This window comes from Pristiophorus japonicus, chromosome 11, assembly GCF_044704955.1.
Source record: "Pristiophorus japonicus isolate sPriJap1 chromosome 11, sPriJap1.hap1, whole genome shotgun sequence".
Taxonomy (NCBI): domain Eukaryota; kingdom Metazoa; phylum Chordata; class Chondrichthyes; family Pristiophoridae; genus Pristiophorus; species Pristiophorus japonicus.
In genome coordinates, this window is record NC_091987.1 from 214,887,601 (window position 1) to 214,903,642 (window position 16,042).

The window sequence follows — 16,042 nt, forward strand, 5'->3', positions numbered from 1 at the left end:
GAAAGCGTGAGCTGAATGCTCTCATACTTGCTCACATTGTGGTTTCTATATGAGCGGACAGTGATTTGTATCTGACTTTACAGACACACGAGGGACGGAAATACTGGATGCATTTTGAATTAAATGAGGAAATCTTACTCCAGTTTTATACTGGTGCAGTTTCAAAGTTTGGGATCAGAGAGTGACATCGTCTACACCGTTGTCGATCCGTTTCCCTGATCCCAGTGGCAGGTTGCTGGACTCAGTTATTCGAGGAGTTACAATCTGGCATCTGGATAAGGGCACCAGATTTAGCAATTCAACATCATCATGCAAACGGAGAAGTTCCTCGTCACTGCTAGTAACACAGGGTTTGCTCCATCACCCACTTGGTCTGCATTCAGATTGCTCAATTTCTTACGAACTTTGTGTATTAGCTTCTCCCATTGTCTCTTGTGTTCTCTTACATTTCCTTTCCACTGGTTATTGTTTATATGTACGTAGACAACGTGTTGGCGTTTGTCACCTTCTCTCATGCTCTCCTATCCAGCCTGCCCAACTCAAGCCACAAAATACTGCAGCCCACATCCTCACTGACAAATTTCTGCACTCCCGTAACCCTCTTCCACTGCAAGTTCCAATGTGCCTCGAAGTTGATGGCAAGATTGACATCTTTGCTTTCAAATCCCTCCATGCCCGCCCCTCTTTGCCTCCACCCCTCCCTGCATGCACACGCCTGCCACTCCTTCGGTGTTCAACTGTAGCTCAGTGGGTAACACTCTCACCTCTGAGTCAGAAGGTTGTGGATTAAAACCCCACTCCAGAGACCCCACTCGAGGTTGACGTCTCAGTGTTGAGGGAATGCTGCACTCTGAGGTGCTGCCTTTTGGAGGAAATGTTGAACCGAGGCCCTGTCTCCCCTCTCTGGTGGATGTAAAAGACCCCGCGGCACTATTTCAAAGAAGAGCAGGGGTGTTCTACCTGGTCCAGAAGCAAAATACAGCGGATGCTGGAAATCTGAAATCAAAACAGAGTGCTGTAAATACTCAGCGGGTCAGGCAGCATCTGAGGAGAGAGAAACGGAGTTAATGTTTCAGGTCGATGACCTTTCCGAGTTCTACCTGGTGTACCGGCTCAGTATTTATCCCTCAACTAACATCACTGAAATAAATTATCTGGTCATGTGTTTCATTGCTGTTTGTGGGATCTTGCTGTGTGCTTAAATTGGCTGCAGCGTTTGCTACACTACAACAGTGACTACACTTCAGAGCCTTAGGATGTCCTGAGATCGTGACAGGCACAATATAAATACAAGTCTTTCTTTCTTTAGCACTGGGCTTGTCCTTGTCCCTACTCCCTCTGTTCCATCTTTGGTGGCTACAGTGCAGCTGTTCTCCGTACTCCCTGTCTACTCCCTGCCACCGTGCCATTTCCCTCCTCCCTTTCGAAAATCTGATAAGCTCTCCTGCAACCATGTTACTGGGCCCCAGCCTAACTCGGTCCATATCTCCCTTTCCTCCTGTTGCTGGTTAGTCACTGCCTTGGCTCCACGTAAAATGCTTTGAGGTGTCTGCCTGCATGTGAGAAACTCGACAGAAATGCAAATTATTGTCATGTTTCCGATACCACACTGACGCAAGCTTATTTCTAGTTCATTTCAAGAGAGGGGCAGAAATTAATTTCCATTCTACTGAGAATATTTTCCAGCAACAAAGTGTTTCTAACTGATCTTAGGAGCCACCTGTGGGGGCAAAATCAAGCTAGTCTTTTTGGTTTCTTCGAAATTACCTCAGAGTATGTCCAAGAGCATTTAGCTTTAATTAACCACAAGAAGGTACAGAACTAGAATTTGCCATCTTCTAAGGGCACAGCGGGTTATGCACACAGACACTATCAGCAGAATAGTACATTATGCATTATGTAACATAATGTCACGAAACAAAGGGTTTGATTAGGGCAGGGAAAATGGAGTACGAGAAGAAGCTTGCAGGGAACATTAAGACGGATTGCAAAAGTTTCTGTAGATATGTAAAGAGAAAAAGGTTAGTAAAGACAAACGTAGGTCCCCTGCAGTCAGAATCAGGGGAAGTCATAACGGGGAACAAAGAAATGGCGGACCAATTGAACAAGTACTTTGGTTCGGTATTCACTGAGGAGGACATAAACAACCTTCCAGATATAAAAGGGGTCGGAGGGTCGAGTAAGGAGGAGGAACTGAGGGAAATCCTTATTAGTCAGGAAATTGTGTTGGGGAAATTGATGGGATTGAAGGCCGATAAATCCCCAGGGCCTGATGGACTGCATCCCAGAGTACTTAAGGAGGTGGCCTTGGAAATAATGGATGCATTGACAGTCATTTTCCAACATTCCATTGACTCTGGATCAGTTCCTATGGAGTGGAGGGTAGCCAATGTAACCCCACTTTTTAAAAAAGGAGGGAGAGAGAAAACAGGGAATTATAGACCGGTCAGCCTGACATCGGTAGTGGGTAAAATGATGGAATCAATTATTAAGGATGTCATAGCAGTGCATTTGGAAAGAGGTAATATGATAGGTCCAAGTCAGCATGGATTTGTGAAAGGGAAATCATGCTTGACAAATCTTCTGGAATTTTTTGAGGATGTTTCCAGTAGAGTGGACAAGGGAGAACCAGTTGATGTGATATATTTGGACTTTCAGAAGGCTTTCGACAAGGTCCCACACAAGAGATTAATGTGCAAAGTTAAAGCACATGGGATTGGGGGTAGTGTGCTGACATGGGTTGAGAACTGGTTGTCAGACAGGAAGCAAAGAGTAGGAGTAAATGGAGACTTTTCAGAATGGCAGGCAGTGACTAGTGAGGTACCGCAAGGTTCTGTGCTGGGGCCCCAGCTGTTTATACTGTACATTAATGATTTAGACGAGGGGATTAAATGTAGTATCTCCAAATTTGCGGATGACACTAAGTTGGGTGGGCAGTGTGAGCTGCGAGGAGGATGCTATGAGGCTGCAGAGCGACTTGGATAGGTTAGGTGAGTGGGCAAATGCATGGCAGATGAAGTATAATGTGGATAAATGTGAGGTTATCCACTTTGGTGGTAAAAACAGAGAGACAGACTATTATCTGAATGGTGACAGATTAGGAAAAGGGGAGGTGCAAAGAGACCTGGGTGTCATGGTACATCAGTCATTGAAGGTTGGCATGCAGGTACAGCCGGCGGTTAAGAAAGCAAATGGCATGTTGGCCTTCATAGCGAGGGGATTTGAGTACAGGGGCAGGGAGGTGTTGCTACAATTGTACAGGGCCTTGGTGAGGCCACACCTGGAGTATTGTGTACAGTTTTGGTCTCCTAACCTGAGGAAGGACATTCTTGCTATTGAGGGAGTGCAGCGAAGGTTCACCAGACTGATTCCCGGGATGGCGGGACTGACCTATCAAGAAAGACTGGATCAACTGGGCTTGTATTCACTGGAGTTCAGAAGAATGAGAGGGGACCTCATAGAAACGTTTAAAATTCTGACGGGGTTAGACAGGTTGGATGCAGGAAGAATGTTCCCAATGTTGGGGAAGTCCAGAACCAGGGGTCACAGTCTAAGGATAAGGGGTAAGCCATTTAGGACCGAGATGAGGAGGAATTTCTTCACCCAGAGAGTGGTGAACCTGTGGAATTCTCTACCACAGAAAGTTGTTGAGGCCAATTCACTAAATATATTCAAAAAGGAGTTAGATGAAGTCCTTACTACTAGGGGAATCAAGGGGTATGGTGAGAAAGCAGGAATGGGGTACTGAAGTTGCATGTTCAGCCATGAACTCATTGAATGGCGGTGCAGGCTAGAAGGGCCGAATGGCCTACTCCTGCACCTATTTTCTATGTTTCTAACATTGTGTACTCCAACCTATTGTGAGCAGTGACACACACATGGTACACCTATATTCTATTCTTGTTTGTGTGTAGGTGAGTGTGGATGTTACAGAAATAAAAGGTCTGTTAATGGGATTGAGAATATAATTTTGGAAATGACCATGGATTGGAGAAAAGAACATAAGAAATAGGAACAGGAGTAGACCATGCAGCCCCGCGAGCCTGCTCTGCCATTCAATAAGATCATGGCTGATCTGATCATGGACTCAGCTCCACTTCCCTGCCCGCTCCCCATAACCCCTTATCCCCTTATCGTTTCAGAAACTGTCTATTTCTATCTTAAGTTTATTCAATGTCCCAGCTTCCACAGCTCTCTGAGGCAGCGAATTCCACAGATTTACAACCCTCTGAGAAGAAGTTTCTCCTCATCTCAGTTTTAAATGGGCAGCCCCTTATTCTAAGATTATGCCCTCTAGTTCTAGTCTCCCCCATCAGTGGAAACATCCTCTCTACATCCACCTTGTCAAGCCCCCTCATAATCTTACACGTTTTGATAGATCACCTCTCATTCTTCTGAATTCCAATGAGTAGAGGCCCAACCTACTCAATCTTTCCTGATGTTCTTGAAAAAGACCATTGATTCAAGGGCATTGAGAATGTAATTTGAAATGACCATGGATTGAAAAGATGCTCTTGAAAAAGACCATTGATTCAAGACTGAGTTCGATAGATTTTTGGACCCTAAGGGAACCAAGAGATATGGGGAAAGTGGAGTTGTGGTCGAAGATCAGCCATGATCTTATTGAATGGCAGAGCAGGCTCGAGGGGCTGAATGGCCTATTCCTGCTCCTATTTATGTTTTTGTGTCAGATTTGGTTCAGGGATTTTGTTCTAATTTCAGTGAATGTGCCGCTCTTCAAAGTTCTTCAAGTGGTTGCAAAAACCAACTCCTGAAATTTGATCTGAATTTTAAACATTGCACAATTTTTAAATAATATGTTTTCTGTTGACAATTGGCATCTCATTTACTCCAGTTTACTCTTGATTCAAAGTCGCTTCAGTGTTGGATAGCTTTTTCGTGCAAAAATGACTGAGTTATCAGGCTGTTTTGAACCTCTCCTCCCCAAATTGATTTCTGCAACAATCCTGATTTGCAGACTGTAATTGTAGGGTGATTTCTGTGGGCTCTGTTGTACAATTGTGTAGCGATTGTTATCATGATGAGCGAGATTTGTGCTGCGGGTTACCGACATCATGCTATACAGTTCTTACATTTTGTTTTATCCTTTCCTCGGTTAGCTGGTTCCAGAGCTGCTGCTTTGCACTGGACTAGTGAACGGATAGTGAGCATAGCGTTACTGGGCCTCATCCCTGCTGCCTACTTCTGCCCGGGATCTGCCATGGATTACTCACTGGCTGCGGCTGTCACTCTCCATGGTCACTGGTAAGATCATTTTCTCTAAGCTCGTGTAATTTATCTTCTATTAATTTGTTTTTTTTTCAATAAACTATAAGGACAAGATAGACTATTAGTGCAGAATGAACATAAGAACAAAAGAATTAGGAACAGGAGTAGGCCATCTAGCCCCTCGAGCCTGCTCCGCCATTCAACAAGATCATGGTTGATCTGGCCGTGGACTCAGCTCCACTTACCCGCCCGCTCCCCATAACCCTTAATTCCCTTTATTGGTTAAAAATCTATCTATCTGTGATTTGAATACATTCAATGAGCTAGCCTCAACTGCTTCCCTAGGCAGAGTATTCCACAGATTCACAACCCTTTGGGAGAAGAAATTCCTTCTCAACTCGGCTTTAAATTGGCTCCCCCGTATTTTGAGGCTGTGCCCCCTAGTTCTAGTCTCCCCGACCAGTGGAAACAACCTCTCTGCCTCTATCTTGTCCATCCCTTTCATTATTTTAAATGTTTCTATAAGATCACCCCTCATCCTTCTGAACTCCAATCGTCTCTGTACCCCCTCCATAGCTAGTATATCCTTCCTTAAGTAAGGTGACCAAAACTGCACGCAGTACTCCAGGTGCAGCCTCACCAATACCCTGTACAGTTGCAGCAGGACCTCCCTGCTTTTGTACTCCATCCCTCTCGCAATGAAGGCCAACATTCCATTCGCCTTCCTGATTACCTGCTGCACCTGCAAACTAACTTTTTGGGATTCATGCACAAGGACCCCCAGGTCCCTCTGCACCGCAGCATGTTGTACTTTCTCCCCATTCAAATAATATTCCCTTTTACTGTTTTTTTTCCCCAAGGTGGATGACCTCACATTTTCCGACATTGTATTCCATCTGCCAAACCTTAGCCCATTCGCTTAACCTATCCAAATCTCCTTGCAGCCTCTCTGTGTCCTCTACACAACCCGCTTTCCCACTAATCTTTGTGTCATCTGCAAATTTTGTTACACTACACTCTGTCCCCTCTTCCAGGTCATCTATGTATATTGTAAACAGTTGTGGTCCCAGCACCGATCCCTGTGGCACACCACTAACCACCGATTTCCAACCCGAAAAGGAACCATTTATCCCGACTCTCTGCTTTCTGTTAGAATGAGACCAGGGATGAGGGACTTCAGTTATATGGAAAGCCTGGAGAAGGCTCTCTTTAGAGCAGGGAGGGCTAAGGGGCGATTTAATAGAGGTGTTCAAAATTCTGAAGGGTTTTGATTGAGTTAATAGGGGGAAATTGTTTTCACTGGCAGGAGGGTTGGTAAACAGAAGACACAGATTTAAAGATAATTAGAAAAGGACCAGAGGTGAGATGAGATTTTTTTTACTGCAGTGAGTTATGATCTGAAATGCACTGCCTGAAAGGGTGGTGGAAGCAGATGTAATAAGATTTGGAGGAGCGCAGAGATCTCGGAGGGTTGTAGGAGGTTACAGAGATAGGGAGGGGTGACGTCATGGAGGGATTTGAAAACGAGGAATTCTGTTGAATTCTCCATGGGTACAGCACAATTCTGCCCCATATTTCGTACTAGGTAAGCAGTCTCACTCAAAGGAAGCGTTGTTCTGAGGTCTGTTGTTGTCGAAAGGAAGTTTTATTTATTTAACCATGCTGGTTGCAAAACACTGTGCCAAAAGTAAAATCATTTAATTCCAAGACTTAATGAATATAACTCTAAAATCATGGAGAGTTTCAATAAAGGAGGGGGTGTAGGGAGTTTAGAGGTTTCAACCTTGTTAACAAAAAAGAAAGACTTGCCTTTATTAGATGTGAGGTCATCCACCTTGGGAAAAAAAACAGTAAAAGGGAATATTATTTGAATGGGGAGAAAGTACAACATGCTGCGGTGCAGAGGGACCTGGGGGTCCTTGTGCATGAATCCCAAAAAGTTAGTTTTCAGGTGCAGCAGGTAATCAGGAAGGCGAATGGAATGTTAGCCTTCATTGCGAGAGGGATGGAGTACAAAAGCAGGGAGGTCCTGCTGCAACTGTAGGGTATTGGTGAGGCCGCACCTGGAGTACAGCGTGCAGTTTTGGTCACCTTACTTAAGGAAGGATATACTAGCTTTGGAGAGGGTACAGAGACAATTCATTAGGCTGATTCCGGAAATGAGGGGGGTTGCCTTATGATGATAGATTGAGTAGACTGGGTCTTTACTCGTTGGAGTTCAGAAGGATGAGGGGTGATCTTATAGAAACATTTAAAATAATGAAAGGGATAGACAGGATAGAGGCAGAGAGGTTGTTTCCACTGGTCGGGGAGACTAGAACTAGGAGGCACAGCCTCAAAATACGGGGGAGCCAATTTAAAACCGAGTTGAGAAGGAATTTCTTCTCCCAGAGGGTTGTGAATTTGTGGAATTCTCTGCCCAAGGAAGCAGTTGAGGCTAGCTCATTGAATGTATTCAAATCACAGACAGATAGATTTTTAACCAATAAGGGAATTAAGGGTTATGGGGAGCGGGCGGGTAAGTGGAGCTGAGTCCACGGCCAGATCAGCCATGATCTTTTTGAATGGTGGAGCAGACTCGAGGGACTAGGTGGACTACTCCTGTTCCTAATTCTTATGTTCTTATACAACGCCTTTCACGACCTCAGGACATTTGCAGCTAATGAAGTACTTTTTGAAGTGCAATCAGTATTACGGCAGCCAATTTGTGCACAACAAGCTCCCACAAACAGCAACGTGGTAATGGCTAGATAATCTGTTTTTTGTTATGTTAGTTGATGGATAAATATTATACAGGACCCAGGGAAAAACTACCCAGCTCCTCTTCAAAATAGTGCCATGGGATCTTTTACGTACACCCTGAGAGGACAGACAGGGCCTCGGTTTAACGTCTCATCCAAAAGACGGCACCTCCGACAGTGCGGCGCTCCCTCAGTACTGCACTGGGAGTGTCTGCCTGGATTTTTGTGCTCAAGTCTCTGGAGTGGAACTTGAACCCAGAACCTTCTGACTCAGCGGTGAGAGTGCTCCCCACTGAGCCACAGCTGAGTAAGATGAAAATCTGTAAAGACACAAATCTGCAAGCTTCCTTTAAACCTTAGTGAGACAATGTGTGATATGGGACTGAAGCTTCTGGTTTGATTCCTGATCTACACTGAGTCCGTTGATTTCAGCTGACCCAATATTTGGGGGGAGTGAATGAATGTCAGGGTCTCTGGGAGAGGGAAGAGAGTAAAACTCAGTTACTTACAGTTCAGAGACTGCCTACTGGAAGTTGCACTTGTTTGGCTGTGGGTGGGATTGGGATTGGGCTTGGCTACCAGCCTGCTGATACTGTCTGTGGGGGCTCCCACTGCTTACTATCCATCGGTGGTCTAGTCGGTCAGCAGGAATCAACGCCGTTGGGAGAGGGCAAAAAAAAATCTTTATTTTGTGACAAAACCTCAATCTGTTTCTCATTACCCAACAAACCTTGCCGCTTATAATAAGAACATAAAATGCTGTAAACACTCAGCAGGTTAGGCAGCATCTGTGGATAGAGAAACCGAGTCAATGACCTTTCATCAGCACTGCAAGATTTTTAACAGTTTATAAGCAAGTACCGAGCCAGGGAAAGGGAGGAGGGGAAATGACAGCAGTGCTCAGCATGTTTCTTGCCCACTAGTGATCAAGTGAATGATTTGGAAGATTAGTGACCGTTTGGCTTTCGGATTGGACAGGGCACCTCCTCTCCAACTGTGGGGCCTTCGTGACAATGGCAAATGTCCTTGTTTTCAAATCCCTGGCCTCGCCCCTCCCTCTCTGTAATCTCCTCCAGCCCCACAACCCTCGAGATCTCTGTACTTCCCCAATTCTGGTCCTTTGCGCAGCCCCTATTTTAATCGCTCCACTACTGGCGGCCGTACCTCCAGTTTGCCTGGGCCCTAAGCTCTGGAATGACCTCCCTAAATCTCTCTGCCTCGCCACCTTTCTCTCCTTTCAGACGCTCCTTAAAACCTACCTCTTTGATCGACCTTTTGGTCACCTGTCCTAATGTCTCCTTATGTGGCTCGGTTTTGTCTGGTAATGCTCCTGTGAACTGCCTTGGAATGATTTACTCTGTTAAAAGTGCTATACAGATGCAACTTTATTGTTGTGGACAAATGCAAACCACATCCCACATTGTTCAATCATTCCTGTTAACTAAACTATCTGATGGCTGGGCGGTTTTTATGCTCGTGATAACGATGCTGTAACATGGCTGGAATTAGATGCATATAATAAATGCATATTTGCAAATAGCGACTTTTTTGGGAGCGGAGGAAAAGTACTTCTTTTGTACAAGGCATGATCAGACTTGTCTCTTGTGTTCTGATCTTTCAAGCAAGGCTGCTGGGCCATGAGTGAAATCAGACTTTGTTGTGGTTGCCTACGCAGTTACCAGACAGATAACTCTCCATCAGTGGGTTTCACTTAAGATTTCCTGGTTTGAAAGAATATTTATGGGTCGATGTGTTAAAAATAAGTTCACCACTGTGTTTGTTTTTTCCGTTGTGGAAATTTGTTTTAACAGTTTACAGTAACTGGCAGCAGAATGGTAATCAGATTTTCCTGACGTGGAGATGAGGGGGCGGGGGGGGGGTGAAGAGAGGGGAAATAAGAGGTAACTGGATGAATAATCCTGTCAATAATGCTTGTTCAGCTTTCTGAACACTGCCCTGGAATCATAGAATGGTTACAGCATGAATAAGGACTCAGCTGCGATGACCTCTGATCAAATAGTTTGATTCTGCTTGCTGTGTAGGCTTGCACACAAAGCATACTCGCTTAAGCAAGATGACCAAGTTCTGCTGATGACAGTGAGGCTATTGTTGGGGTTGAGTTGCCACTTTTGAGATGGTCGGTGGTGAAAGTAAAACAGAATATTGGCCAAACTGTAGTTTATGGGACAGCCTTTTTAATTGATATATTTACGGCACATCTTTGCCCAGCTATGTTCTGTTGGGTACTTTCTTCTGTTTGACGCATGACAACCTGCCTCTGAGTGTGGTAAAGTACCTACACCAATATCCCACAGCACTGATCATTTCAGTACCACCTGCTTTTTGCTTTACTGGAAGTGACCACACGGCAGTGTTGTGTACTGTTACACCTGTCTTTGAACCTCATTTATATAATTTTTAGTTTCTCAGCCTCCACTCCTATCCAAAAGATGTTTACTCATGCAGTGACTGGATAGCTTAGAACTGTGTGTCAACAAGGGGCTGTACTTCCAGGGAGGGAGGAGAGTAAACTGGAGGAACAGAATTAACCTGGGAAGCAGGGGACTGCAGACGTAATACATCTGTACATGGCAATGGACATAGGCAACAGTTGCAGGACCGTATGTATCTTTGGGCGTCCCATTACAGAAAGGACATTAAAGACATAGAGAATGTAAAGTGTAATGCGTCAGATTTTTAAAATTATTTCACGAGATGCGTGCGTCGCTGGCAAGGCCAGCACTTATTGCCCATTCCTAATTGCCCCTTGAGAAGGTGGTGGTGAGCTGCTGCATTGAATACAACCGAGTGTCTCGCTGGGCCATTTCAGGGGGCAGTTAAGAGTCAACCACATTGCTGTGGGTCTGGAGTCTCATATCGGCCAGACCGGGTAAGGACGGCAGATTTCTGTCCCTAAAGGACATTAGTGAACCAGATGGGTTTTATGATTATCATGGTCACCATTACTGTGACTAGCTTTTTTTATTCCAGATTTATTTATTTGAATTTAAATTCCCCAGCTTCCGAGGTGGGATTTGAACTCTGTCCCCAGATCATTAGTACAGGCCTCTGGATTACAAGTCCAGTAACATAACCACTGTGCTACCGTCCCCAATGAAATGAAATGAGGAACGACTTGAGCTACTGTGACTGTCTCCACTGGAGCAGAGAAGGCTATGACAAGAATTAAGATTTTTTTTTTATGATGATGTTGGGTTTTGATGGTATGAAAAGAACGCGTATTTACTCTGGTTAGGAAATCAGTAGGGCTTCATTAATTTAAAATTGCTGGTCACCGCCGACAGTGCAGCACTCCCTCAATACTGCACTGATGTGTTGGCAGAGACTGGGTGCTCGTCTCTGGTCTGAGGATTGAACACATGGCCTTCTGATTGAGACATGAGAGCGCTACTCTCTCCTTCTTCCATGCTTTCTCTTCTGTAGCTCTGTGGTGCAGCGGAGGGACGGAATTCAGATTCCTGTTGGGAAATATTCCCAGGAGAGTCCCCTTGAGTGACACTTTACACCAGCTCTCGATACCTTGGAACAAAGTTATTTATTCTCCTTCGTTGCTGCACATGTAATGTGCCCAGGGTTGTCAACGGAGGGATTTACGCAACTGTGTTAACATAGTTTTGTTAGTTGAAAAATAAAAGTGCTCTAAAGGAACGGAATCGTTGCTGATGAAGTGTGGTAAGTAAAGGGTCCTCTTGTGCCGCAGAAGTCCCAAAACCAATTTTCCTGTCCAGTTTTAATTCCTCAAAATTATATATTTAGAACGAGTCCTCTTTTGTTCAAAAATGTAAAGATTTCTCAAAATAGTACAAACAATGATCATTAACTCATGGGATGAAAACAACAACATGTATAGCGCCTTTAACATAGTGAAACATCCCTAGGGGCTTCACAGGAGTATTAAAAGATTTTAAAAATTTGACATTGAGCTGCATAAGTAGAAATGAGCTCAGGTGACCATAAGCTTGGTCAAAGGGGTAGGTTTTAAGAATCATCATGAAGGAGGTAGAGAGGCGGAGAGGTTTAGGGAGGGAATTCTAGAGCTTGGGGCATAGGCAACAGAAGGCACAGCCACCGATGGTTGAGTGATTATAATCAGGGATGCTCAAGAGGGCAGAATTAGAGGAGCGCAGACATCTGGGGGGGGGGATGGGTTTGTGGGGTTGGAGCAGATTAGAGATAGGGAGGGGCGAGTTATGGAGGGATTTGAAAATAAGGATGAGAATTTTGAAATCGAGGCGTTGCTTAACCAGTGTAGGTCAGCGAGCACAGGGGGTGATGGGTGAGCGGGACTAGATGAGAGTTGAGACATGGTCAGCCGCGTTTTGGATCACCAAGTTTATGTCGGGTAGAATGTGGGAGGCCAGCCAAGAGTGTATTGGAATAGTAAATTCTAGAGGTAACAAAGGCATGGATGAGGGCTTCAGCCAGATGAGCTGAGGCAAGGGTGGAGACGGGCGATGTTAGAGGTGAAAATAGACGGTCTTGGTTATGCTGTGGATATGTGGTCGAAAGCTCATTTCAGGGTCAAATATGACACCAAGGTTGCGAACAGTCTGGTTCAGCCTCAGACAGAAATTGGGGAGAGGGATGGAGTCAGTGGCTAGGGGACGGAGTTTTTGGCGGGGACCGAAAACAATGGCTTCGGTCTTCCCAATATTCAATTGGAGAAAATTTCTGCTCTTCAGAACTGTATGTCAAACAAGCAGTCTGACAATTTAGAGACCATGAAGGGGTCGAGAGAAGTAGCAGTGTGGTGAAGCTGATTCGAAAATGCTAGTTCTAACATGCTGGCAATGGCCCTGCAGGAGGGTGGCGTCTAGGCTGACACTCCAGTGCAGTTCTGAGGGAGTACTGCACTGTCGGAGGTGCCATCTTTCCAATGAGACGTTAAACTGTCTGCTCTCGCGGGTGGACATAAAGGATCCCACAGCACTATTTCGAAGAAGAGCAGGGGACTTATCCCTGGAGTCCTGCCCAACAGTTATACCTCAATCAACATCATAAAAACAGATTATCTGGTCATTATGATATTGCTGTTTGTGGGAGCTTGCTGTGCACAAATTGCCTGCCGTGTTGCCGACATTACAACAATGACTACACTTCATAGGTACTGCATTGGCTGTGAAGGGCTATGGGACGTCCTGTGGTGGTGAAAGGCGCTATGGAAATTCAAGTCTTGAGATATCCTAAAATGCAGTCTGGACAAACACTGTAAAGAGAGTTGGATACACTTGGCTTTGTGTGTAAGCTCACCGCCTGCTATTTGCTCGGTTACATTTAATCTGCTTCCTTTCAGGGGCTATGGACAAATCATCACGGATTATGTACACGGAGAGACCAAAGTGAAGCTGGCTAACACAGGCCTCCATATCCTGTCAGCTGTCACCTTCGCTGGCCTCTGCTACTTCAATTACCATGACGTGGGGATCTGCAAGGCCGTCGCCATGCTCTGGAGCCTCTAACTGATTGTGGTACCGTCCAACCAGCTAAACCACTCATGGGCTCGTTTTGATTTTTAAAATATATGTATATGTACACGTGTATATATATATTTTTTTTCTGACAAATCACGACAGTGATTTCTTTACAAAGAGCTGACAAAATGGACACATTTTTCCGAATGTATTTTTGAAACCTTTGTTTACACTGATCGTAGATGTTGCCTTATGTCGTCCAGTCATACCACCGGCCTTGCCAATAAATTGCACTTTCAAGCTTTAGTTCTTTTCCCCGCTGTGTGCGTAAGTTCCTGTTGCAAAACCTTAACTTTTTTTTTTAAGTGCACGTCCAGAGACAGGACTTGTTTTGCACAAAGGAGGAAACCAGAATCAGTGTGACTCTCAAACTGTGCAGAAATCTTTAATTTATTGACATCTAATTGTGTTTTACACAGAATTTGCAGTGCAGAAACGGGCCATTCAGCTCAACTGGTCCGTGTTTATGCTCCACACGAGCCGCCTCCTGCCCAACTTAATCTCACACCATCAGCATATCTTTCGATTCCTTTCTCCCTCATGTGTTTATCTAACTTCCCCTTAAATGCATCTATCCTATTCGCCTTAACCACTCCCTGTGATAGCAAGTTTCACATTCTCACCACTTTCAAGGTAAAGAAGTTGTGAGCAGTTATTTTCTTTAGCTTGCCTGCGTCATTTTCATTTCGGCTGCTTGTAAAAACAAGACTGTAGAGACTTCCCTTTCCTCCCAACTCTCCTTACGGAGTCTACTAATCATCGGAGAATAAAACCCATAAGTGTCTTTTTTTTTGTTCTTGTAATTAATTATGTGAGGACACAGCAGAATCTGAGTGCCATGGAAGGCTGTGTGCTGGAGCTGAGCTGCACGTATCACTGCTGTTTGAAGTGATGAGTCTTGTCCATTTTAATCAGTAAAAGGAAGTTTCTTTTGGGACGGAGATGGATTAATCAGCACTTTTTGTTCTTTAGTCTTTGGGGTCTAAGTTCAAATCAACTCATTTCTGGCGGAAAGACCATCTTCCCGTTTTGCAAGGGTCTCATCTGAAATGAGTTTGGACAGGCACGCATCACAAAACTGACTATAATTCAGCTCTCACTTAAACAATTATCATTCTAATCGCTAATCAGATTAACAAGCCATTCGGATGGGAAGTGGAATGATGTACAATGGTGTGTATATGGTCGCACGTGCGATCTGCTAGGGAGGGCCAGAGGGGTCTCGGTTTGGGGCACAGGACCACTGCTGATGCAGAATAAAGGGAAGTTCAGCCTCCGCCTGTCCCTGTTGCACCGACTGAGGGAGTTGCTCCATTGTGACACTTGGGTACCAGAAATAGAAAATCTTCATTTACCTGCAACGCTGACCTTCTCTCACTCTTTAGCGCAAACATTTTGCAACAAAAGTATTTCAAGGAATTTCCTCTGATAATTTGGGTTTAATGGTGATGGATTATTTTTACAGAGTGACTGTTGCTATCGAACTGGAAGCTGTACAGAAGTATTCTGCGCTTAAATGTCCACTTCCATAGCTTTCATTAATCCGACGGAAACTCTAATTCAACAAAAGCCGATAGAAACTCTAATTCAAATTTTAATTTCGGCTCAGTTCGGCAGCGCACAACTGTTAACTTTCTGTCTGGGCTCAGTGTGGCAGCATTGATCTCTCTTCCCCACCCCCTCCCTATTTGTTGGTAATATTTAACATTAAACCCTCATCAGCCATGTCACTATTACTGACATTTAAAGTTGGGTGGATGCTGATTGTTGAAAAACTCTGGGAGCTTTTGCTTCTCGGGCACACCAGCTCCACATGTGGAACTCAGAGCCCAGTCGAACCCCACCCATCAAACCACCACACCGGTGACCAGAAACTCCTTAGAAATTACTGGCAACCGCAAGTATCTTCACTTCTAATTATTACAAAGACGATTTATTTCACAAACAATCCACATTGTTATCAGACTGACTGCTGCCTACGAAGTCCAGCAAGAACAACCAAGAAACCATTGGAACTGCTCACACGCAACTCCTTTATGTCGTTGGCAGCAGTCTCATACTTTTTTATTAATCCTTAGTTTACTGGTAATCACTAAAGCATATCTGGTTATTATCTCACTGCTGTCTGTGGGAGCTTGCTGTGCACGATTTTGGCAGCCACTTTTCCTACATTACAACAGTGACTACATTTCAAAGGTACTTAATCGGCTATAAAGCACTTTGAGATGCCCTGTAGCTGCTATCTAAATGCAGGTCTTTTAGTAGTACAACTGATGAACACAGGATATTAATGTATGCTGGGTGGGGAATTTTCCTGTCTGTAGCTTTTTCTCTACAGCCTGGTTTGATTCTAGTTGTCAACACAGTTGGCTCCCACAGTGGCACCTGCTACCAGCGTAAAAAACAAACCGAAGTTGAATAAAACAACATGGAGTAGTTTTGGGAGCTGGTGAGGGGAGAGAAATCTGAGTCCGGAAGTTCTGCTGCAGAAATTTTTAAGTAATCTGAGCTCACAGCGTGCATTTGTGAATGTCATTCATGAATAAGATTGCATTCGACTGATACATCGCCATGGTTGAG

General features: G+C 44.6%; 1 protein-coding gene across 1 annotated transcript in view; it reads left to right on the forward strand.

The window, feature by feature from the left end:
* Positions 1 to 13,708, forward strand: part of LOC139276478 (succinate dehydrogenase [ubiquinone] cytochrome b small subunit B, mitochondrial-like) — a 34,818-nt gene extending 21,110 nt beyond the window's left edge. The window contains exons 3-4 of the mRNA XM_070894538.1: positions 5,121 to 5,265; positions 13,285 to 13,708. Of these exons, the coding sequence (XP_070750639.1) occupies positions 5,121 to 5,265; positions 13,285 to 13,450 (311 nt within the window). The 3' untranslated portion in view covers positions 13,451 to 13,708. The remainder of the gene's footprint in view (positions 1 to 5,120; positions 5,266 to 13,284) is intronic.
* Positions 13,709 to 16,042: the final 2,334 nt, after the last annotated feature.